We start from the raw sequence: 26,727 nt of genomic DNA on the forward strand, positions 1-26,727 counted from the left end.
TTTCAGGTCAAAAAGCAACCAGATGTCATTCTGTGCAACTCACCGAAACACATTGTGTGTCCTTGAGATCTAACAAACATCACAAATGCATTTCTTTTGTCGTAAACATTTGCAAAGCAAAAATTTTTAATTCCACATTGTTTACATCCATGTTTACTAGCTAGCAGTCTTCTTCTTCATTGCCTTTGTTGCCTTATAAACTTTCTTGGCACGTTTCTGCCACAAATTGTCAACCAGTGGAATAACTTGAAACGGACTTCAGAATGCGAATTGCTCGGCTTGAGTCTGTGCACTATACAAACAAAACAGGCACCCACTCGTAAAAACCCTAGACTGTATGAAATGTGGACTATGACGTCATAGGTTTCGAAAGAGCAACAATGAAGCCTAAAATGGGCGGCTCCCAATGGCTCCGGCCGTCGACCATCTTGGCAGTGCCTGACACCGCCTGCTTCCAGCTAATCCAAAAATGGGCAAAGAGGTAGAGTATGGATGGCGCTGAGGCAAGCCGAATGAAGCCTACAGTCTACGCTCACCTCCTGTGATGGCAGCCCACCTGTCACACAAAGCAGCACGCCCTTAATTATACAACTTTAACCCTGATGGGTGAGTTCTATAACAATTCATCTCTCGTACAGTTGTTATGAAGAGAGAAATTAGCTATAGAGACCAAAACCGTTGTTTTGTACCAGGATATAAACATGTTTGACTTATGCTGTAAGGTTGGGCATTTTAACATGGGGTTAACATGGGGTCTACGTGGATTGACTCCCTTTTGGAGCCAGCCTCAAGTGGCCATTCAAGGAACTGCAGATGTTTGGCACTTCCGCGTTGGCGGCATTTCTGAATAAAGTTAGAACAGCGCTTTGGCAAAAGCTTGTTTTGTGCTGCATCGTCAAACAATGAAAGTGGTGCTGATGGATTACACCAGTTGATGACATTACACCATCTGACACAGTATGACTTGCACTCAACGATTTGAGACTTGACTTGGTCTCCCCCCCTAAACAGTATCATCATTATCAAAATAAACGCATCACTTGGTGATAATTACAGACCATCAGACAGGTCACAGGCCTGCAGTCTTGGCTGCAGTCGACCGTCTGCGCTCTCCAGCTGCTCCTGTTGGACCTCCCGGGTCAAACCGCATCCACGACTCGGCGCCCGGCGGTCAAGACTCGTGACTCCTCAGTCATGCTCGTAGATGATTGCTGATCTCATAGGTGGGGGGGGCGGTGACACGGTAATTGTTCTTTGGAGTGGCCCAGTTATGCCAATAAACGGCCCCTCAGTGGGTAGGCTAATGGTGAGAGACCTCGTTTGCATAGCATTATCTTAATTGAGCCCAAGGCCTGGCATGAAAACAAGCCTGAGATTATGTTACTGATGGATGGTGGCGATGGTCCGGTGGCAACCATTTACCCGACAGCTTTATTAATTAACAGCTATCCAGTTACATGGGCTTTAACAGGGATGAATAAGTTAACATGGTGACTGTGACGGCAGTGGTACCAGGGCTCCTGTGCTTATGTGTGGGCTTCTAATGGAGGAGACACACGAATATGGAGTGTGTGTGTGTGTGTGTGTGGAGAGGGATGCTAAAGAATGCCTGGCATCGGATCTTATTACTCATTTCCTAAAGGACGAAACCGAGCCAGTGTTAGTACCAGCCTTTAAATAAATCACCACACAAAGCCTGTACTAATACTTTTAATCGTGAATTAATTACACACTTATCACAGGGAGAGAACCCATAAATGTTCCAATATGCTCGGGCCTGAAATCTTTATGGCACAGTATTTCAGGAAAATTACAACTCCAGAACGTGTTGTTGTACGTAACGTGAAGGAGGGACTTGTTGTGGATCACCGTCGGACCAGAAGCCCGGACTCACACACGCAGAGTGTCTCTAGGATCCGGATGGAGTTTTAAATGAAGCGGGCCAGCCAGGTAGCTCTTTTGTCATGTAAAGATCTGCCATGTGATCCGGCAGAATAAAAGAGGAGAGAAAAAGAAACCGTTCAGATAAGCTTCCCCTCATCAGATAATTAAGGATGCCTTTGCTCCAGTTTCCCCTTCTTAGCATAAGTGTCTGATCAACTTTCAAAAAGCTCATCAGTCAGAGTCGCTCCACTCCAGGGGCTTAAGCCGGTTCCTCCAGGATCCACCGGCCCGAGTCCAGATCTTCACCAGGGGGTCTTGGCCCGCGGCTCGCCCTGGAGGACCCAAATAAATTTGCTGAAAATCATTATCATTATTATTCCGATAGATTCAGCCAACAGCAAACAGACAGTTCCAGGATCAATAATTGTTTTGTAACATATTTGAGGCCTGGAGTTTATTTCATGAGTAACTTTTGCAGAGCTGCGATGAATAAATATTTCCATTTTTAATGTATCTATTGATTAGTTTACGCGGAAAAAAATCATCAAACGGTGACCTTTTTTGGTTCACTTGCTATGTCTGAATAACCCAAAGGAATTTAATTTACATCTTCAATTAATGATTCTTTTCATGAATTGTTTTTTCTGACCAATATTCCACAACACAAAAATTTTGGCCTTCTTGCGGTTGATCAAGCAATTGATTAATCATCTGATAACTTCAGCACAATCGCCATTGTGATGAAACAGAGAAAAGTTGCAAATGTTCTCATATGAGAGGCAGGAACATGCTAATGTTTTACATTTTTACTGGATAAAAGACTTTAAATGATAAATCTTGATTCATTTTGAGTCAGCTAATTGATTAACCAACTAATCGCTTCATTCAGCTACCCTGTGTGTACATCAGTTTTTAGCCACAGCTCTCCAGCTGCTGCTGGTGTGCATCAGCATTTCACTGGAAGAAGTCTTGACTAGGGCTGGGTATCGTTCAAACATTTTCGATACCAAATCCGTGACAAATTCGATACCGGTTCCTAAACAATACTTTTTTTTGATACCAATTTTATAAAACAAAAATAAATTACGGCACAAATCTTTGTATTTATTGTTCAGCTCCTACTACGTGAGCCCCGTCTCTCCGTGTAACGTAGAGTTTTTCCTGCTTGGTCTCTACGTTGTGTAACGTTAGACAGCCAATCACCAGCATTATTAGATCTTGGTAGAAGCATGCTGCATCCTTATTGGCTCACTGACTCTGATGAGATTTACTCCTTATCCCCAATTTCCACCGGCTGCGGAACGTCTGCGGAGTCATTAGTTATCCATTAAAGTCAGTGTGTGTATTTCCACTGATTGCGTCCCGACTCCGTCCCAGCTCCGGCGGTCCGTAGCCCTCCGGAGCAGATACGCAGAGCTTCTCGTCCGCAGCAATTCAGCACAGGGCAGATAGTGCGGGACACTAATTCGAGCACAGAAGCAACATAAAACATCCGGTTAATTTTAAAAATAACCACCGTGCTCACGGCGGATCATATTGACATATTGACCCTGAACTACACCTTGAAAACCCAGCACAGAGTCGTTTCCCCTCTACTCCTCTGGATGGAAACAAACTGCTGTTGGTTTTGTGGTTCTATTCTACGTGAATTCGCGAGATCTCGTGGGTCCTCGTGACTTCAGCTGTCAATCATGGCCGCAGCTGTACCGCAGCGGAGCCGGTCCGCAGCCGTTCCACAGTTGGTGGAATTTCTGGGTGAGGTATTGAAATTGGGTATTGAATGACGAGGGATTTTTCAATACTCAATACTTTAGAGGCATTTCGGTCGGTGCCTAAAAAGTATTGAATTTGGTACCCAGCCCTATTCTTATCCCAGGTTGTCTCCTTGGATGTCGCTACTTTGCCATGCCAACATTGTGCAAATGAGGCGTGCAAATGAAGAAAAAAAAAAAAGAATTATGAAATTGTTTCTTAACAATATGCAGAAGAGGCCAGCGAGCCGCGCTTGGCTACAGGCTACAATAAGTGAAATTAATTACTGTTTGTGCTGCCATCTAATTGTAGCTTTTCAATGAACAGCTTCAACTTTTTTTTCCCCCTCTTACATTCTCCCACCTCGACACCCCTTTGCTCCTTGTCAAAACTCTTCCTCCACCTGTCACAGTGTCGGAGTTTTGTGCACGGCCGCCCCCCTCCCCCCTCCATCCTACTCCCCTCTTCTTCCTCCTCTCCGTCGCCCCCTCCCTGCCTCCCCTGCTGCCAGTTTTTAACTACACTCCACTCTGGCCTCTGCTCTACTTGTTACAGCCCCAACACGAGTGCAAACAATCAAAGTCTTTGGGAACGCTAAAATATGCATGGCTATCCGTGACAGACAGATAAAGCAGGGCAATTAGCCACGTAATCCTAGAGCATCGTACGGAATAGTCCGCCTCAGCTGTCCTCCCTCCCCTCCTTCTCTTTACTCTCTTGGTCTCCATTAGTTAAATGTACTCTGTGTGTCGGCTCCCCATCAAATCAAGTAACACTTCCCCTAATTGGCTTATAAATAATACAGCAGGGCCTACATTATAATTTCATCAGTGGTAAACATTGCGGGGGCAGTTGGTGAAGAACCTGTCCCTCATTAATTTCTTAATTTGGGTAGATGGAACGAAGGGGAAGTGAGGGAATGAAAGGTGGAGAGAGAGAGAGAGAGAGAGAGGGAGAGAGAGATGGAGATCGGATGAACGGAGGGACTCGGATCACCTCAGGCAGAGAGAAAGAGAAAGAGGGAGAGATGGTAGAGAAGAAATTTTACAAAACAAACACAGGAAGGAAGATGCTACTGCTGCTGCTTTTGTTAAGAGATGTCAGATATTCAATCCAGGGGTTTTGTCAGTAGTCCCGTGCAGTAGGTGGTGAGGGCCCCACCGCCCCCATTTCACACACAAACACACATAAGTAAACACACACAATCTCTCTCCCCAGTCCCATTCCGTGTTCTTTTTTTACACAGACTTGATGAATATTTCATAACGAGCAACATAAATATTCATTCTAATGGTTTTGCACATAGTTATTACCGGTATTTCCTCTTTCTTTATTTTAAACAAAAATACTCATTACAAATTCTGCATAACCAGGCCCAGAAATAATTTCTCTCACTCTCATGCTGAGGCACAGAAGACTGCGCCAAAGATGATCTAGATCAACTGTTCAGACAATGTTTCAGCAGTAAGTCAGCAGAACTATTATGAACATTCTACCCCAAAAACATCTTGTGTTTGCTTTAAGGTGTGATTATTTGCATGTGCAAAAACATATTTATCTATTGAAGAAGCACAAAGTTCATTTTTAATTGTCATCGGCTGCAATCGCAAGACAAACCGGAGATATTCACAAAGGTTCCCCCGTGTGATGAAATCCTTTTTGTAAAAGGCAATAGGTCTGTAACCAGCCTTCCTCCCCTTGGCAGATAAATGTCACCCAAACCTGCTATTATATTGCATAATGCACTTTTAAGGGAATTTTACATGGCCTGTGATTGATGTTATGAAATGTGAGGTGTGAAGATATGACACCCTCTGATCTCTGAAAGACAGATATTAAAGCAAACTCTCAAATGAGCCATTTCCACCCCCTTCCCTCCTTCCCTCCTTCCCTACTTTCTCTTCCTGCCAAATTGTGGAGTATAAAAGGCACAGAGAGCCCTTCAGCCTTCAAAAGGAAAGTTAAGCGCTCCACATTCTTGGTGAGATTTTGAAAATGGAGCCACCTGAAGGCAATCTGTCTCCGCTGGAACCTAACTTGTCACTGTTACAGAGAGCTGTCACTTCACGGTGCCAGCGCTGATGGAGACAGACATCCATCACCCAACGCGTTTATGAACACGCTACCTGATGTCTTGCAGGCCTGCTGAACAGTATATTTCACCTCAGATCTGCCGAAAACTCGCTCAGGCACAGCCACGAGTGCTTTTTCTTCACTTATCCCTTTCGTCTTCAGGGGGGAAAAGAAAATATAGTTCTGAAGCGATAAAGAAATAAGTCCATCAATCACTCTCAAAGCTACATCACACAGATCTCATTTACCTGACAAGTACTTTAATAGAAAGCATCTGGTATAGAAGTATTAGCTGTAAAATACATGTAAGTATCACACATTCTCGTTCCTGTCACAGCTTTAAATTATAGGCTCACGTTAAGGAATCAATATTGAAAATCCAAAACATTGGAGATGCATTTTTGGTGCTAAAATGTACTTGATTTGGACTTTTTAGACTTAGTTCTTAACCCGTGTGGCTTGTGCCTCCTTAAATGTATAGTAAGGGATGTTAATCCAATACACTTTTTGCGAATTCAGCAAATATCTCCTCACGGTCACCCAGCTCTCTATTTTCTGTGTGCGTTGATTCTGAAGGGGGGATTGTATTTGTTTGGCAGTTGAGTTCAAAAGGTCCCCAAATTGGAAACCACAGATTTAGACAAATGGTTCATGTTAAGAGTTCTAAACTTGAGACAGATGTCATTGATAATTGATTGATGGACACCTGATGAAAGCATTAATATTGAAATGAAGCCAGAGCCGGATTAGGCTGCTAGGGGGCCCCTAGATCAAAAAATGGACCGTGGGCCACTTCTGACCCCCTCCTTCTGTGCACTGTGCTTGTATTAGTTAGTTATTAATACTTAGTTTGTGGTAACTTGATTCAGCCCATATTTATTTATTACATTAAGCCCATCATCTTTATTTTGACTTACTTGAGGCCCCTGTCATTTCAGTTTTGATTGTGCTTTACTGGTGGATACAGAAAACATTTAATCTTAAAGGTCCTATATTGTAAAAAGTGAAATGTCCATGTTTTTCATTATTATTATAAAGCAGATTGAGATGCTATATAAATACTGTGAAAGTTTTAAATCGCTCATTCCACAGAGAAATGCACACAGCCCGTATTCAGAAACTGTGCCTTTATACGAGCCGTCCATACTTCTGTATGGTTGTGATGTCACAACTATACTATAGGGTATATAGGAAGAAAAGGTGACACTACAGTGCCGTTACAGTCATTCCCCTGCTGCAATGAAAGGCAAATGTAAGGTGCAGAAACACCTGAGAGTGCAGACACGCTGACCAATCAGAGCAGACTGGGCTTTTCGGGAGAGGGGCTTAAAGAGACAGGTGCTAAAACGGAGCGTTTTATACAGTGTGATACAGCTATAGTCAGACATAGAGAATGATAAAAAAAGAATGTGTTTTTAGAACAATAAAGCATGTAAACATGTTCTTGTAGAAACCCAAAATACAAGTATGAACATGAAAATATGTATAATATGGGACAAGTATTTCTCTATATTATATATATTAGAATATTATATCTTATTCAATATTTATGACTAAATAAGCTACAATCAAAGTTATGAAAAAACACATTTTGTTATTATCTACAGTATGTTGCTGCTAAACTGTGATTGGTGTACGGAGAAGTGCATGACATCAGCTAAGCTCAGCCAATAGTAACTAGTTGATTGGTAAAATGTGTTTTCAGGGCCTTTAACTAACAAATGTGCAAACAAACAATAAAAATTACCACAAACTAATTGCCACATGGTGAAACTGGAACCTTGGGGCCCCTGGAGGTTCTGGAGGCATGGGGGCAGGTGTCTGCTTTGCCCGGTTGGTAATGCAGCTCTAGTTGTAGCTTCACTAAATACATCTTTTGGGAGCATCATTTTACACACGATGAAACATCGGGATGTACAGACATGACCTTGTAGCTGTTTTACGTTGATGGAGCTATCAGTATAATCCATTAAGCATCAAAGTCACTTATCAAGCTAAAACAACAAATATTCTCTGGCTCCATCTTCTCCAATGGGAAGTTTTTTTTCAATGTTTTATATGATTGGAAACATAATACGTTTGGGTTTTAGAATGTTGGTCGGAAAATCAGAAGCAATTTGAGGACCTCACTTTGGGGTCTGGGAACTTGTATTGGACATTGTTCACTATTTTCAATTTTTTGTTTTTTTTAACTGTTAACACTTACAGAAATAATTGATGAATCATGTAAATCATTATTAGTTCCAGCCCTATAAACAGTTAACTTCCTTCTCAAATGTAGTGAGTAAAAAGTACAAAATTCTCCAAAAATGGAAGTAGCCTACCATAGAGTTGTACTAAAAGCACAGTAACCTATGTACTCATTTCTCACCAGTGAGGGATGCAGTGCTAAACGCCAGAGAAGGTTAAAGCAGCCGCACACACGAAGCAGCCCCTCCAACTAATTACAGCAGAACAAGAGGAGACAGGGAGCATGTTAAGAATGAGCTTAATTAATGTAGCAGTAAAAAGTGGCCCTCCCTCTCCATGTCCATTCTGCTGTTCAGTATTAGTTCCACTTCAGTGCTCTCAAAGCCGGGAACAAATAGTGACTCTAATGATGGACAATACAACCCCCCACCCCCATCCTCCTTACAGAACCCCTCTGCTGGTCTCGGGTCAACGCCCTCCCTCCCTCCCTCCGCTCCCCAGGGACGGCAGAGCGGAGCGGGGGAGTCAACCAGTTAGACAACCATGTTACCCCATCGCTTCAGAGAGAGCAGAAGACAACCTTGCATACTGACTTCATTAGCACTGACAAGTTTAGGGGGGGGGGAGAGATGGGGCTTAGTGTAGAAGACTTAAGAAACGGAGGCCTCAGAGGGGGGTGGAGGTGGAGGTGGAGGGAGTCAGCAGCTGCAGAAGTGCAATGATGCAATTCTGGTTAGTCTCTGGGCCCAAGTGTTTACTGTGGTGTGTTTGTGGGCCTCTAACTTTACAGACGGCCAGGCCTATCTGCTTACTGCCTGGATGCTACTGTGCACACACACAATTATTATTAAGAAAAGGCAAAGTCACAATTCTGAGCTCATTAGGCTCTGTCAGTAAGGGCTGGGCATTAAAGTAGGGCTGCAGCTAACAATTCTTTTAATTGTGGATGAATCTGTCGATCATTTCCGCATTAATCGATTGGTTGTCAGAAAATTAAGAAAAATGTCGACGAGTGTTTCCCAAAGCCCAAGCTAGCGACCTCAGATGTCTTGTTTTGTCCACAACTCAAAGATATTCAGTTTCCTGTCACAGAGGAGTGAAGAAACTAGAAAATATTCACCTTTTGAGAAGTCTTACTTATTTTCTTCATAAAAAATGACTCAAACCAATTAGTCGATTGTCAAAATAGTTGAGGATCAATTTAATAGTTGACAACTAATCGATTCATCTTTGCAGCTCTACATCTAATTAATTATCTTATGAACCTACCATTACATTTATCAAACTAATTGTTGCAGTTGATCATGATATAGATTTTAGTTCATGTTTCCTAACCCTGCAATTTCACTGTTCATTTCTGGTACCATACGCAAACATGCAAGTTTACTTCTGTTGTTAGAAATTGCATAATTCTCAATATCAAGCCTTCTCAGCACACTCCAAAAGAGCTTGAATCCGTTAAGGGAAAAGGTCATTCAAAACATGAGGATAATCTTGCACGTGAGCTTCACTTCTTCGAAGAGTTTTCCTGACAGATCGCCGCACACCGGTTATCAAGCCTAATCTAGAGACAGATGTCACCTCACCTGTACATTTTTAGATTCAATAGAAGACCTAACATACTGGTATGATGGAGATTTATTTCAGAGAAAAGCCTAAGAAACAACCAGAATGTATCAAAATAAAGAATGTGGCATATTCTTTAATTATTATTATTAATTGAGAAACTGTCGGATTGATAAACTGGCCAGGAATTTCTGTTTTGAAAGCTACCCCGATGTAGACAGAATGGCATCTCATGTTTGACAAATACGTATTGTCTCCTGGCGTTTCATCGTCTTAAACTACTCCCCATCTTTACTCAGATGTGAGACAAATCAACAGGAGACTCCTAAAAGCAGCAGGCCTATAAAACACCGCCGCGATCCCACCAGGTGACGCGCTCACATGTCAGAGTCGGTGAAGCAGCTGCCACGTTTCACAATGTACAACTGGAATCTTCGGAAGCAGCGATGAATTGATGCTCTTGAGAGACTATCGTGTTAAAAAAAAAAATCTAATCTAAACAAAACAAAAGGAATATCACATGAAATTACGGTGTGAAAAGGTGCCATGAATGTTTTATGCCAGCCAGCCACTGACATAAAGGGTATAAATATTGTATGCAAAGAGAAAAATCCCCCGTTTGAAGTGTTGAGAGCAAAGACAGTGGGAGAGAAAGGGAGGGGAAGCAGGTAATTACTGGAGGAGCTGCACTTTGACGGATTATTATATTAAAGCAGGAGGAGGATCAACCAAACACAGCTAACCTCTGTAACAGTGCTGGTCTCCACCTATCAGTGACAGGAACATTACAACCCGAGAAGCCACTTCCACTTGACAAACTGTAACGCGGAGCACCAAATTCCCCCCCGGCTGGAAAAAAATAAAAAACAACACAAACCCGGCAGCCATGAAGGCACCAAACACGGCAAACCTCCCACAGACAGGGCGGGTGAACAGCTCATTACGCGGCTTTTAGTTACTTTAGGTTCCCATTAACTTGCGCTTTTTGGAGTAAAACTTGTTACTAAACTTTGAGCAGTTTTAACGAAGTGCTGAACTCAGCGAGGTTGCTGTTTTTGGCCCAATCAGGAGGATTCATGTTTTCCTTTGAACTTCTATTCCTTTGTTTGCAAAGCTGTGAGAAAGCGTTCTTATGAAAGCTACGATGGCCGCCACTTCAGAGAGAATCACTGAACCAAATCAGTTGGACCCTTTGGAAACCACCTGCTTTCATATCTTCCTCTGCAAAAACACACACCACTCTATTTTCCCGTAACTAGATTGCAAATGTCTCTTAATCAAATATTGCCGCCACGGGGAGAACATAAACTTTCATTATTTTGGCAAAGGTTGTGATAACTTGTTTTGGTTTAGGGTGGGGAAGGGAGCAGTCACAGAGACGTGTCGCTCGACGTGTCAGTTTTTACAATTTAGCGTGCAGCTAAAAGTAAAAAGCCAGGAAATCACGAAGGCTATCGCAAGGAAGATGATAGTTTTATCATTTGACGTGATTTAAAAACTCAAGATACACTTACTAGCGTTTTCGTTCGGAGGTGCTGTTAAAAGAAAAAGCCACGTAGGGTGCCATTTGTTTTTGCACATCTCGGATGAAATCTTTGCACTAAAAAATATGAATTAACAGAGATCAGATCAACTAACAAAAAACAGTGGGTGGTTTCAGTAAATTACCATTATGTTTAAACAAGTAGTAAATCTTCTTAATAGGATATTTCACTGGTATTGTTTTCACCCCTGCCTGCTCATTCATGGATGCTTTTTTTCAACTGTACTCTTTAATAATCTTTCCACTATCGCTCTGCACAGGATAATGTGATAAATGATTCACTTTCTAGCAAAGCGGGAGACATCCCTTTCTTCCCCGAAAGGACTTCACTGAGTCTTGGGCCAATAAATGCCACCACTGGGTAGAGAAATGTGGAAGTTTCCCCTTTCATGAAGTGCTGTGTGTTTGGAGCTGAGCTCCCTGCTCTTTCCTCGCCCCGGGGCAGGCTATCATCTCCGGTGACACCAGAGGGAGGGCAGACCCCGCCTCTGCCGGGGCCTGCTGATGCAAGGGGATGAGAGGCGGCGCTGGATGGAGGAGGCTCTGCTGCCGGCGCCGTCTCTCAGGTCCAGCTCCACTTTGATCAGCGGGCCACCGACCTTTATGTCTCCAAAACAAGAAGCCGAGGCCGGGAACACGCCGCTGAGCCTGTATCCCCTCCCTTCAGCCCTTGTTCCTTCCAAATATGAGAAAAGGGTTAATTGTATTTAACAATATGCTCTCTACCCCCCACCACCACCCTCTCCTCCTTGATTAGAATTAGAATCACATCTGGCGCCATGTCCTGTCCCTCATTACTGCTGAATCTCATTACAAGCTGCTCCCGCGGGAAGGAGCGCGCCGGGTTTTTAAGCACACTTTTTCGCTTTCTTCCTACCGCTTGCTCATCTCATGTGCCTCGCCGCTCCTTCTCTTCTGCGTTTACATTAGCGGAAGTCCTCATCTGAGAGAATGACTGAGCACCACCACCCCTCCCCCTCTTCCTCCTCCTCCCAGACATTGGAAATTGTTTTACAGTGCCAATTAAAGTAGGTATGTTGAATTTTTTCCAGAGTATGGATTATTCAGTGTATTATTTGTTGCGCTCAAAAAAAGAAAAGAAAAAAAACTCACTAAAATAGGACTAGCAGAGTAAGTTCCACTTATTGACTTGCAATAAAAACTACACCAAAGGCTGGGAAAAATATATAGTCAACATAAGGAAAATGAGGGAGCTTATTTATGGTGCTCTACAGTCCTACTGAATAATAGAAACCTCCACATATAACCACATTTGAAACTTATTTCTTTGCACCCTCAGAATTTATTTTAGATTGAGAAAATAAAGATATCTGTAAAGTTGAGTCCAAAAGGTTTTACCTCCGTACATTTAAATTGATTAATTTAAAAGACATGGCAGAAGCAGCTTCTCTGTAGTTTCCACTCAATAAGAGTTAGAACGTATAATCAAAACCTTTTTATTTGAACTTTTAAGATACCAATATAAAGCAATAAAATACATGAACAAAGTACATGAAATAAAAAAAATCGTAGCAGTGATGTCTGACAAAAGTGGACCCTGCGTCAGAGTGGGAAGCTCTGAAGGACGCAGGGAAAGCCCTGAGGTTCCTCCCACCGATCAGCTCTAGATCATGGGCGAGTCGCAGAGCGTGCAGGGCGCCTGCAGTATCTTCCTTATCCACTCTGGATCTGCGGGGAGAAAAAAAAAAAAAAAAAAAAAAAAGCTGTGTTGGTACCGAAGGTTTCTAAATAGGTTTGAATACAGCCATAACAGAACATTTATGTAACGGCCATCTAGGTTTCAGAGCCCAAAAAGCTATTACTTTTACTGATAAATGAAGCCAGCCATGTTCCATGTCTGAAAAAGGTTTGGAGGAGCTGGGTTGATGTTGATTCTGACAAATGCCACAACTGCTCAGAGCTGTCAGTGTGTAGCTCAGATAGGCTGGAATGACCAGAGGACTGATCCAGACCTGGGATGCACGTAGCATCAAACTAACTGCAGGAAGTCCATTGTAGGCACCGGACCCCTTCGTTTGTTAGGCCGGTTACACACTGGCTGCGTGGCGCGAGCGTGGCGTTTCTGTTGCGTCAGCTGCGCTGATTTTACACACCAGAAACGTGTCTGCTGCTAGCCTTGTCTGGACACATGTATGTTTCCCATTGATAAAATGAAATACCATGTTAAAACATAAATATATACTGATCTGATTACAGCAAAGACAACGTCGGCAGTATTGACGGCAAAAATAGGCTCCAGGATATTTCGTTCTGTATTGACAGGTGCAATATTAGAAAATCGATTTCTTTTTAAAAATTACATTTATATCTGCTTTTATATCAAAACCTAGAGACTTTCAAACATCAACATGTCATTTAGTAATATGTAGTTGTGTCTAAATGACAAAAATCTTTTCCTATTCTATTTTGCCTGGAAACGCTTCCAACACGCTTGCATGTCGCGTGAAAAATAGGCGCCGGTTTTATTTCTAGCAGGCACGCATTTATGGCGTGGCTTTAGCCTCGTCTGAGACATGTGTGTCACGCAGGCAGTGTGTAACCGGCCTTAGGCATTTTTTTAAGCTCAGAAACAAAGCCATGATCTATGGTTCTAAGTAGAGATGCACCGATTACAACTTTCTAGGCCGATTCCGATTTCCGATTTTTCATTGACTTAGGCCAGCCGATAACGATTTTAGCCGATTCCGATTTCATTTTTTCTAACCACTTTACAGCACACACAAATATTTATTTTCTATCTTTTCTTTAATAGAAAATTTTACATAGAACATTTTTTGAACAAATAATCGATCGCTATATTATAAATTACTCGTGGTGTGGGAAATTAACACACATTTAAAGTGCAATGTTATGGAAGAACCATTTCCTTCTTTTCATATCCAATATCCAACTACATTTTTTTTTTATATATTTAGCAAACTAAACTTCTGTATGTATGAAAACAGAGAAAACAGGTAATGGCGATAAAATAATATATAAATAACAAATAAAAATAAAATAAATATAGCCTTAATGCAGTATAAAGATATTTCTCAAAACACACACATGCATCCCCACTAACCTGGAAAGCGTTTTAAACCGTAACATTAATACAGCGTGTCGGAGGAATACAGCGTCTGTTTTTTGTTTTTGTTTTTTTAAACAGTGTCTCCTACAGGGGCCAGCAAGGCATCAGAGGGACCACGGCGTTTGCTAACGTTAGCTTCTTGTCTCATCTGGGGTCTGATAAACAGTAAATTCATCAAAATCAGTGTGCCCAACGCTATTTTCCAATAAACTGTAGCGGTCATATTTCATGGGACCCGCGTGAGTGCGGTTTTCATGTTCCAGTTTTTCAGCCTCAGAGGGGAGAGAGAGCGGCTGACTGTTCGCCTGAGATCAGTAGAGCAGACGGCTCTGCAGAGCCGTGTATAATTATGACTTTATGACATTTCATAAACAGCTGATTGAATGGCAGTGCGCTGCTGCTACATGCATATAGTGGAAACCCTGCATGTGCACGTGTGGTGCTAATGTTGCACGATGTTAATCATGCGGCGCCCGAGTGAATTTGACCGGCATAAAATTGACATATGTCAGACTGACCGGCAGGTCGCCTGTCATGGCCGATGACGTGAAAATCGGCCGATTCCGGTCACCGGTCGATCAATCGGTGCATCTCTAGTTCTAAGCCCCTAAGCCTTTCAGTATGAATCATAATACTTGATTGATGTATGAATACTGCATGTTATTGCCATCAAAGATGGATGTGATTGCACCCAATGTTGCACGCGTATGATGTAAATTCATTATGTGTCATGGAATGATGTGCTGCAGGACAAATGCAGAGTAAAGATGTCAGAAAACATGTGGAATATGTCTGTTAAAGTAAGTCAATTAAGGGAATACATGCTAAAATCCAAATTCAACGTAACATTTCAGTATTGGCCAATTTAAAGATCAAACAGTTATATGGCCTTACACAGATGATTGGACAGTGCGTTTACATGCACTTAAGTAACCTTGTTACTGTAGTGCACTATGGATGGAATCATTTAGAACACAAGGATGTATCGCTACGTGTAGTGTATTGATCTTTCCTGTCATCCTGCCAGATACTTCCCCCGTCTGAAGTCTTTGTCATGCACATGCAGAAAAGCCAATTAGAAACCCGGTTGGCAAAGAAATCGGCTTTCTCCTTCTGAAAAGTTAGTATAATGAGACAGATTTGAAATCCATGAGAATCTTTCTTTTGTGCATCTGCCCAAATGGCATGGCAACTGAATTAGGGCTGCGTACTTGTTTCAAGTGCACGTTTGCTTTTGTCAAGTATAATAATGAAACTTCTCAAAATTGTTTGCATTTTACTTTTCAACTTGCTTTAAGAGCGCAACAAAAACTTTGAACTTTGTGACATTTGGGACAAGACTACATTTGTATAACATGGGGGGGGGACTGAGCTTTCTGACCAATGTTTCAACTGTCGAAGGCAGCCTTCATCGCAAAAACAGCCGTTAATTTCTACAATCTCGTTCATTGACAGACTCAAAATCCAAAAATGTCAAACGAGGATCTGGGCGGCGGAGCGGGATAAAGGCCGACGTTGAAGGTGACAGGAGGGGATGGCTGATGGAGAGTGGGACTGTGAAATGGAGGAGGAGAGAGATGGAAAGTGGCGCTTACCCTCAGGCTCTGGCAGTCTGGCGATGGAATCCAGCAGGAGGCAACGTTTGAACGTCAGCGTCTGGCAGGCCTGGTATGACAACACACACCTGGAGGAGAGCGAGAGAAAGGCATTAGAGGGCTGGCTCAGACACACACACACACACACACACACACACACACACACACACACACACACACACACACACACACACACACACACACACACACACACACACACACACACACACACACACACACACACACACACACACACACACACACACACACACACACACACACACACACACACACACACAGCACTGAGGTACAACTGACGGGCACACAGTTCCCTCCCAGTGCCCACCAGAGGCACCACGTTCTCGCTAGCGAGAAGGCAGGCGAAATGTCTGACAGCCGATATTTCTGAGACGATGAGAGTGGTGCATGGGTAAATATCAAAAGGTGGGAGGGTTGATTACTGCTCTGTGAAGATAAACAAACCGTCAAAGAAGGCGTTTGGCATTGAGATTCAATCCATGTCCCCTCAGGCACGTTGCTGCTAAAGCTAATAAATAAAAAAAATAAATAAAAAAAAAACATCTTTCGTGGATTTGATTTGAACTTGTGGAGGAGAAGGATCTCTTATACCTGAGCCACATGTGGCCGTTTTCACAGATTGCTTGTCGGTGGTCCGAGAAGGGCAGCACCGCCTGACACAGGCTGCAGCGCTCCGAGAACGACTGCTTGTTCATCTTTTTCTTGATGTGGCCAATCAGGACCTGAGAAAGGAGGATACACACACACACATACACACACAGAGCCAGACGGTGTAAGGGAAGGCAATCTAACTTGTGTCATGTTTGCAGAGAAGACAGCATGAATGGGAGTTTGGTGCTAATCTCATAAAGGCTGTAACTAAAGCACTAATGTCAGAGCCGATCAGCAGCTGTCGCAGTTCAAAGTCTAATCAAAAAAGGGTTGGTGGATTTTCCCCAAATGCACAGGATCGTCACGTGATGGTGTACACTATATGTCATAAACAGGCATTCATTAAAGACAGAAATGGCTGAAATCATTTTAAAGTGAAAAATTCGTGAGAAAACTTTTTTGCACACCTCTTTGGTCGGGCAGGTGCGTAGGATATGATCAAAGGTAACGGATCAAAAATTGTTGAGAGAAAATCCCGCACACTGACCATTACGCAAGCAATAATTTATTTCGAAAAATACAACGTTTCGGTCCCAGACCTTCATCAGGTAAATTCACACATTCACCTCAACCGTAGCCTAAAATAGTTTGGTTGACTAATCAGGACCAATCGAGTCCAGCCGTTGAATGACGTCATCCATTCACAAAAGTGGCACTCCCATCACAAACTTTGAGGGCGGAAAAAAGTAAGTACCACTCAATACATTTGAAAACAATGGATGATCAGTACATTGTCCTAGCCCAATATTTTTCTACACTTAATCAAGGAGGACATAGTCCATTCAAAAGTGGATCATCACACTAATTAGACTATATTGTAACAGTCCATGTTCTCATGTACAATAAGAAGTTTATGGAGGATAAACTAATAAGGAAAAAAGAACTAGTAAATAATAACTAGTAAGAAAAGGAAGTAAAAAAGGAAGTTAAAAAGGACATATATATCAATATCAAATTAGCCCAACATAATGTTGAGATTAAATTCCTCATTAAGACCTTTTGGCGATAGCGTCTTAATGATGAATGGTTGAGGTGAATGTGTGAATTTACCAGATGAAGGTCTGGGACCGAAACGTTGTATTTTTCTAAATAAATTATTGCTTGCGTAATGGTCAGTGTGCGGGATTTTCTCTCAACAAAATTCAACAGCTTCTTAAAGAGAAAAACAGGTTCAACGTTTTTATAAATGCAAGAACAATTTGGAAGACTTCTGTAGTTTGTTACTTTGTCATTTTGTTAAAAACGGGGCGGTGATGGCGCATAGGATAGGACAGATGCCTGTGGTGTGTGGAGATCTGGGTTTGATTCCCACTGCGATACATCGACCAATGTGTCCCTGAGCAGGACACTTAACCCCTAGTTGCTCCAGAGGCGTGTGACCTCTGACATATATAGAAAATGTAAGTTGCTTTGGATAAAAGTGTCAGCTAAATGACATGTAATGTAATGTAAACAAAAAAGCAACAAACTATGTAACTTTATCTGAACAGCAGCCACGGTGGCAATTATGAGATGCTGGTAAATGCTGAAGCCTATGCTATGTGGACACTCCACATACTCCACGTTCTAATTTAAGATCCCATGATATGGCCACTTCCCGGGATAACCGTGGCGCACTACTGGGTGTTACTAAAAAGTTACTAAAAACGGAAAAAGCCAGCAGAAAGTTTTCAACAACCCCACCTTTCTGCTCAGCCAATCACATCAAACTGCCCTTCTCTACGTAACTTACAGCCCACTGGGTTACACATTTGATTGAAAGGAACTAATGAGACCATTTCATGGGAGCTTTAAGGGAAATGTTAATGCTACGGCAGCATATAATGTTCGACAACCACATACGGTTGTAATATTCTAGTGTTCAACGTACTTTTGTCCATGTACTCACTTTAATGTGCTTTAAGTGTACTTTGGGATCGTCACCATATACCCGACACAAACTCTGATCAGGGCAAAAAAAAACAAACTAGAAAGCAAAGATCACAACATTGGTGGTAAGAAGCTGAGGCGAATCGCTGAGTTTTACCTCTGAAGCTCTGTCGTTAGAGTCTCTGGCGAGGTACTCCACCAGGCCACAGGAGGGTATGCTGGTGTTCTGGGCAATCCAGGTGTTGAGGTACACCACCCCCAGCACCTTCTTCATGTTTTCTCTCATTATGTGGGTCTCTACCGCATTGATCCAAGCCTGCACCTCCTCCATCTGCTCCTCCCGATTCTCCTTCTTTACTCCGCCCGGCTCATCTTCCTCTTTCTCGCCATCTTCTCCGTCCTTTCCGTCCTCCTCGTCCTCGTCCCTCACGAACACCTTGTTCTCCGTGTGCGTGGGTTTCCAGCGGTGGTCCGTGGGAGGCGTCTGTAGTGACTGGTGGAGTATTCGCACCAGAAAGAGCTTCAAACGCCACAAGTAGGGCGAGTCTACCTCCTGGATCTTTTGATCGAGTTCTTCCAGCAGCGACGCAGGGATGCACTTGTTTTTCAAAATTTGCCACCTGACGAGGTCGAGCAGGTCCGCCGTTTTGTACAAGTTCTGCGCGGGGGACTTGAGCAGCAGCGCCGCCGCCGTTTCCGACGTTTTCAAGGTCACAAAGTGAACCTGGTAGGTCCGGTTGACCGGATGATGGCCGCCGATCATACCTTGCGTGCTCGCGAGCGCAATGTACGCGCCGTTGCGGCTCACCGCGATCCCGTGTATCCTCCTCCCCGTTAGGTGTTCGGGTCGCAACATATCCTCCTGATTGAAAATCAAAGTGTTCTCTGTGAACGTCGGCGTCAGCTTTTTGATCCACCCGTCTACAGAACACGTGTACACTGCGACGCCGTGTTGACTGATCGCCAGCGAGACCACGGGGAGCGAGTGCAGCCCGGCCACGTGAGAGTTGTGTACGTTAAGTCCGGCCGGCGAAATCATGAGCAAACACCAAAAGACGTAGCAGCCTCGGGAGGCCACGATGAGACTGCAGCTGGATTTTTGGATCGGGTGGATCATCGGGACACATTTGAGGTTTTCGACGGCGATCTCGTCGCACTCCTTCCAGAGGATGACGGGGTGTCGGAGGGTGAAGTAGCCCTTCACTCCCGACAGGCTGACCGGCATGATCTTGACGGGTCCCACCTCGCTGCCGACGATCAGGCCGCTCATCCGCCGATCTGCGCTTTCGTACTCCCACCACGCCAAGTCACTGGGACGGGTCACACCGGACTCCACGATGTCATAAAACGCGACATCCGACGCTCTTAAAAAGGGCAACACAAACTTCCACAAAACAAGGTCGCCGTTCTCCATTAAGACGGCGAGGAGCACCATCTCCATGTCTTTGCACGTGTTGTCCGGCTGAACCTGTTTGGTGGTGTAAACGCTCGACCACTCCATCCTCAGAGGAGTCTGCATCCCGAAGCGCCGCTGCAGCTCGTCGAAGTCCTGCAGGTTTGCCTCCGGAGGCTTGCCGTCCTTCTTGGAGTAGCCTCGCTCCTTTAGCCTCTCGCTGTACTTTTTGGTGAGATCGACTAGCATGTTCCACTCGAGACGCTTGAGGCTGTTATGAATGGTGAGTCTGTGGTCAAGCGTTAGGCAAGCGAGCAGACAGCGCCCGCTCGAGTCACAACCTAACGGAGACCAACTGGCATATTGTATTCCTTTGTGCAGTCCTATCGATGGGTTCATATCTTTGTCGGCAAGAAAAACTTGCCTTATTGTGGGGTCCGGATGTGTCGAGAACTTCTCCCTCGCTTGAGCTAGCTCTGCTGCCGGTCCCACCTTTAAAAAAGACAAAAGCACAGATGAAAGCAATATTTAAGAACAGGTCAGAAAGGTCAGGTCATTTCAGCATACATACCCACTTAAAGTGACTATATGTAACTTTTAAATTTTCAATCCTCACGATCATAAATGACCTCCAACAGCAAACAACAGTGAAAAGAACGCTAATTTTATGTGGTTTTTACTACTGCCTCTGCCCGGGTCAGATTTTTCCCACAAAGTCACAAAATGGTACGGCAGGTACACGGCGATACAGAGCACACACTCTGACGGGTCACAAATGTTGGCGTAACGCAGGAAAAGCCTGCGTTATCGTATCCAGTCGGGTAAAGGGTAGCAGGAGATTTCTTAGGCCTTATATAGGCCTAGCTGTATTTTAATTTTATTTTAGAAGTTATCTGCTGTAGTTATGGCTGATACTGGGGCAGGACCATCACAGAAAAGAAGGAAATTAAATGTAGAACAACTAAAAGCTAAAAAGGGAAAGTGAAAGATGACGGGCAAAACCCGAATCAATCTCAGTCGGGCTTTCAACAGATGGAGATAATTACAGGATTGTAAATGATTCAAAACTGACCCCAAATTGGCCCTCGGGTACGTAAGAACTCTATTTTATTCATAAAATCTTTACAATGCGCGATGTGGCTGTACATCAGTAGACAAAATGACGTCCCCTTTCCATTTAGGGTGGACGTTTTATTCCTTTGAGTCAGTGTTTGTGTTGGCCTACTATTTTCTGTTCCCTGGTCCCCCTGTAACGTTACTTGTGTAAAGTAGGGCTGCCACCTCTTAGTCGATTAGTCGACTAATCGGTCGTTTTGGTCTTAGTCGACTAAGATTTCTTAGAAGATTTTTTGTCGATTAGTCATTTTTTATGCTTATTAATGCTTAATTACTCATTTCCAAGAAACTTCTGAGCACATTTATGGTAAACACAAGATTTAAAGTGGTGCATTTGCAGGATTAATTGTGGAGAAACTCAATTTTACAGATGGTTAATTAACTACATTTATATTGTGCTTTTCTAGTCTTAACCACCTCTCAAAGCGCACAGCTCTCTCAATTAAATCAACTAATCGATTAGTCGACAAAATCCTATAAGTGTTAGTCGACTAAGAATTTCTTTAGTCGAGGACAGCCCTAGTGTAAAGCGTCCTTGGGTTCCATGAAATGTGCTATATTAATCTCAGTTATTACTGCGTTGGTTGCTACAACAAACTCTTAATGCTTTGGCTCGTAACACAGATGACGAGACGTCCAAAATAGGCTAAGTTACCGTATGTAACACCTGAAATGCAACGATGCATCTGTAACGTATTCTCTTATTGTAAATTAATGATTCTCTGTCTGAGCAAAACATTCTCCCGGTAACACTAGTAATACAGTGGGTAATACAGCACCGTAAAGTGAAGACCTTTACGACAGCCGGTGCGGTAAAAACACTACCGCTTTGGTCACAGTTACATATAGCCACTTTAACATATGAAATCATGACTTGGTTACTCAAGATAATCCACAGACCTGGTTGGGAGCAGTTCCACGTTGGAACTTTTTTCTTCAACCAAAATACACCTGCCAACCTTATCACTAGGGCTGCAACAACGAATCGATAAAATCGATAAAATTCGATTACTAAAAAAGTTGGCAACGATATAATTATCGATTCGTTGTGTCGCGCAACTATTAGGCCACCTAGTCGCGGAGCAGAGCAGCGCGGAGCGAAAGAAAAGAAAAAAGAGCAGAGCGGGGGTAGAGGAAATACGGAGAGAGACCGGACAGACCCGTAACGTTGTTCTGAAACACTCGGCGGAGGCAGAGAAATCAGTACGACCCAAGTCATCCAAGGTGTGGGAGCATTTCACACTAAATAAATCAAAAACGTGTTAATTGCAAGATAAGCAAAAGCGACACGGCATGGCACGGGCGCACCGCGGTGATGAGTCAGCACCTAAAACGTAAACCTGTTGGAGTCCTTGGTGAGGAGGAAGGGAGTTCAACAGCAGGGTAAAGTCACTACACTATCCTACTTCTGTTCTTTTCTGAAGTGAGGAACGTACCGTCCCTCCAGTAGCTCTTCTGGTGCTGCTGTTTACTCGTTATCCAGCTGACTAGCATGACAAGCTAGCGTTAGCTCAGTAATAACAGTAATAAAGCAGGGGTGGTATAGTTTGCAAGACTAAAGACACTGTTTTATTCACTCGCCTTTTTTGGCCATCTGTTATGTATATATTATGTGCTTTGTCCCATATCAGTTATTGTTGACAAATATAATATTGTGTGGTGTATAAACGAACTTAACTTGCACTTACTACAATGATGGTAATCATTTAATGAATAAGTGTGTGTGTGTGTGTGTGTGTGTCTGTCTGGTCTGTATCTGCTATTTGGGTTACTTACCTTTACACAACTATTAACTAAAACAATAAGTATGGATGTATTGAGTTGATGTAAATTAATGCTTTTTTTTATCCGATTCATCGATAAATCGAAAAAATAATCGACAGATTAATCAATTATTAAAATAATCGTTAGTTGCAGCCCTACTTATCACCCAGCTTTGAGCAGCTCAAGCCGAGTGCCATCTAGCCCCATCACATCGGAGAAGGCAGACATCTCTACGGCCGATATCTCCCAACACTGGGAAACTCGCACCACAACAATCTAGACTCATAAATAACACTACATGTAAGAGGGAAAATATGACCTTTTGATTTTGCGGTGCACGGCCCCTTTAATAAAATAAATGCGATAGATGCAATTCTTCAGGTTTCAGGCCCCCTGCCATGGAAACACATGGATGGGTGATGCAGCAGTTATCATCAGACAGAATGTGGCGTCTTGGCGTGCCACCGTCGACCCCCTATTTACAAGCAGTAAATCATATATATATATAAATGACTGCAGGAAAGCAACTTTGCCCGTCTGCCACTGGGCCTAGTGGATTATAAAATTCCGCTCCATCCAGTATTTAATCTGCCAAGTGGATTTTTGGAGTGGAGACAAACCTATAAACAATCATGTTCACACACACCAGAGCAGCTGCGCAGAGACATTGTTTTTCAGTTTCTCTTTTTTTTTTTATCAACATTTGTATTCCATCGCTTTAATTATCTTTTTTTTCAGTTTAGTAAATACTGAAACAACAGAACCCTCCACTGCTGCCAAATTAATAGCACACAAGTGGATAGTAGCTTGGCCGGCTTACTGAGGCATGTTTACACAGGTTGCTTAACAAGTAGACAAATAACACTACTCCAATAGGCTCACAGATGCCATTTTGTAATTAGATATTCTTTAAACACTTGTGTTACTTATTAACAGTGGTACTACCTTAAAATGTCTTGGCACTTTTGTTGCAAGCAATGTCGTCCAAAAACTTTGTTAAACTGACAATCAAATTAAGGACATTACAGCTGATGATTGAGGCTTTACTTTTGTAGATAAGACAGCATTTCTTTCAGTTCAGTTTTTTTATTTTTATTTTTTTTTAAGTTTCTCAACCACTGGGAATTTGGTGCAAATCTTTTCACACAAGGAAGTGCCAACCACTTAAAAATGTAAAAAGGGTTTGTGTCTTGAGACTGGTTACTCAGTACTTATGATCCTGAGCTTCACTTTTCCATATTAGCTCAAGATTAAAATCCCCAGCCTCCACTATAACCATGTTTTGCTCAATGTTACTTCACTTTGATGTTTGGCCTTTACTGTGTAGAAGGATGAATGTGCAGAGTTTGACTCAAAAATGCCGTTTTTCACATTCATTTGCTGTTGGGGGGATTGTTTCGGAATTTATCTCAATCAACTTTTAAAATCAGACAAATAGTTAAAATCCCTCCAACTCAAAATCAATAAAAAGTTTATATAAAACGTCATCATGTTGAGTCGATTCTGTTAGATCAGCCCAGAGGCCAGCGTTTCCCAGCATGCCCTGGGACCGCCTGGGTCTTGCAGTCGGTGGAAAGCAACTGCGCTGCCTGCGTCTCAGAACTGCGGCCGCCTTGATCTCGTGAGGTTACCGTTGCACACGTGTGCATGACGTCCGAGCACGTCGGGATCAAGTCGGACACAAATCAAACCGACATGCGTTGGGCGGCGATCGCCGGTGATCGATTCTGCGCAGACCTGGCTCATCTCCAACGAGCTTAACGTGTATCCCCAATCATGACTTTGTGACATCACATCTAGTTTGGAAGCCAATCGTGGTACAGTATGTATGCAACTTACACAAGCCATGTGGAAACTTGAAGCCTCCAGTTCAAATAGAAGGATAATTAGATAACTGAACTAGGGCTGGGCGATATATTGATATTATATCGATATCGTGATAGGACACTAGATATCGTCTTAGATTTTGGATATTGTAATATCGTGATATGACATAAGTGTTGTCTTTTCCTGGTTTTAAAGGCTGCATTACAGTAAAGGGATGTCATTTTCTGAACTTATCAGACTGTTGTAACTGTTCTACTATTTCTAAAATATCTTCACACTAAGTGTGAAGATATTTTGTTAAAGCACCAACTGTCAACCCTAGAATATTGCCGCAATATCGATATCAAGGTATTTGGTCAAGAATATCGTGAGGTCTGATTTTCTCCATATCGCCCATCCCTACCAACGACATATATACAATATTTGCTGATGTCTTAAAGTCAACGTAGGGCTGGGCGATATATTGATATAAAAAATATATCGATATATTTTTAAATGAGATATGAAATTAGACCATGTCACATATATTAATATAGTTCAAATTTCATCCTTGCTCCAAGCAAGCTGCTGACTCCTTTTGGATTGGCCTCTTTTATTTTATAGGCTTTTTATTAAAGATATTTTTTTTTATTTAAATGTGCACCTTATTGGAGCTTTGATTTAAAAAAAAAAAAAAAAAAAAGGTACTCCTGTTGTTATACAGTATTTATGTTTACATTATATTGTTATTTGAACAGCTGAGCATTTAAATCATGAACAAGGTGAAGAAACCTGTTTATTATTTATTCATTTGATTTTGCACTGCTGGTTTCTATGAAACTACTTGTGACATGTCATATTTGGCTTTGACTTTGACTGAACTGCTCTCACTTTGCGGAAAAAAATATTGGGATATATATCGTATATCGATATTCAGCCAAAATATATCGAGATATGACTTTTGGTCCATATCGCCCAGCCCTAAACTGAACATTGATAAATGTTGAAAAGAGAGTATAGTTAGTAGACTAGAGTCTTAATACATGTCTGGATGGTTCTCATTTCACATACAGACAAACCCAGACTTTTTCACTGACTGATTATGCCTCATACGTGTTTAAGATGCTACAGTGACAAACTTGCATTTTTTCTATTTGGTGTCAACGTGACAGTTTACATACGAGCAAAACCAGTGCCACTTACAGCAATCAGAGATTTCACATCCCAGTAGCATCTTACTTAAGACCTAATTAACTGAATATGGTTTCAGCTGGAGGCATTACATGTACATCTAAATACATGTAAAAAATAAAACAGCTCTGGGTTCTAAGGAGAAAGCCTGAGGCCAGTTCATGAAAATATGGATGAAATGTGGAACTCCCCTTTAAGTGATTTAGTCTCTGACAGCTGGAGAGGGAGGTAGTGCTATATCGGCTGTTGTTTCCTGAGATGTAGCTACTCGGTCTGTATTAGTCAGTAAGTTAAGTGGTCAGGTTGAGGCTCCAGGCTGAGCCAACAGCCTCAATGTTTACTAGCCAAAGTTCTATCAACAGCCGCACGTCCTCTGCTTACGTGACAGTGCTACATGGCTCCATGCTTTTTCCCTTTATTACGGCGTAAACAGGTGAACATTGGTGGATAGTTACCCGCAGTTTTAACGCTTCGGTCGGGACCGGAATTGAGGTCCGGTGCAGCGTCAGGTCCTGCTTGTTGCTGTGGACATCGCACACCAGCTCCAGCAGCGACATGGAGCTGCTGGTGCACACAGCCAGGCGGTGATCCTGCGACCAGGCGAGCGGCTGCAGCCCGCTGACCGGGGACAGGAGCGGGACGACGGGGTCCCGCTTAACCGGCACGTCCGCCGGGCTGATGAGTAGATCATCCTCAGATTCTGGCTCGGTCTTGATGACTACATTTCTGGGCAGTGAAAGCGCCGAATCTGAGGGACTGGCAGCCGCCATGTTTTTTCTGCGGTGGAAATGACGTCGGCGAGCGCGGGAGAAGAGGAAGGAGGGACTTCCTCCGCAGAGTTAAATGAGTATGAAGCATATTAATATTAACAGTCTATGCTATGAAATCAACAGCAATAAATGTTACATCAGGCCCCTATGGTCATTTAAGTTAGGTGGACTCCTGTAAAGCAAATATGAGTTATTGGTAGGGCTGGGCAATATATCGATATTATATTGATATCGTGATATGAGACTGGATATTGTCTTAGTTTTTGGATATCGTAGTATCGTGATATGACACAAGTGTTATCTGTCCATGGTTTTATTGGCTGGATTACAGTTAAGTGATGTAATTTTTTGAACTTACCAGACTGTTCTAGCTTTTATTATTTGCCTTTACCCACTTAGTTATTATATACACATCAATGATGATTATTTATCAAAAA

At 42.7% G+C, this 26,727-nt stretch overlaps 1 protein-coding gene and 2 long non-coding RNA genes across 3 annotated transcripts in view; 1 reads left to right on the forward strand and 2 right to left on the reverse strand.

Annotated features, from left to right (window-relative positions):
* The window catches only part of LOC114570524 (uncharacterized), a 53,839-nt gene extending 38,022 nt beyond the window's left edge, over positions 1 to 15,817 (forward strand). Inside the window, exon 5 of the long non-coding RNA XR_003694545.1 lies at positions 15,552 to 15,817. This is a non-coding gene — a long non-coding RNA (uncharacterized LOC114570524). The remainder of the gene's footprint in view (positions 1 to 15,551) is intronic.
* On the reverse strand, positions 1,698 to 11,117 carry LOC114570525 (uncharacterized). Its single transcript, XR_003694546.1, has 2 exons — positions 10,980 to 11,117; positions 1,698 to 2,216 (listed from the first exon to the last, which is right to left on the reverse strand). It is a non-coding gene; the product is annotated as an uncharacterized LOC114570525 (long non-coding RNA).
* On the reverse strand, positions 12,450 to 26,341 carry gtf3c4 (general transcription factor IIIC, polypeptide 4). Its single transcript, XM_028600827.1, has 5 exons — positions 25,976 to 26,341; positions 18,408 to 20,135; positions 16,322 to 16,452; positions 15,692 to 15,780; positions 12,450 to 12,697 (listed from the first exon to the last, which is right to left on the reverse strand). Exons 1-5 carry the CDS (start codon positions 26,288 to 26,290, stop codon positions 12,633 to 12,635), a joined length of 2,328 nt encoding a protein of 775 aa, XP_028456628.1. The 5' UTR covers positions 26,291 to 26,341; the 3' UTR covers positions 12,450 to 12,632.
* Positions 26,342 to 26,727: the final 386 nt, after the last annotated feature.

The sequence above is a fragment of the Perca flavescens genome, chromosome 16 (assembly GCF_004354835.1).
Source record: "Perca flavescens isolate YP-PL-M2 chromosome 16, PFLA_1.0, whole genome shotgun sequence".
NCBI classification, from domain to species: Eukaryota; Metazoa; Chordata; class Actinopteri; order Perciformes; family Percidae; genus Perca; species Perca flavescens.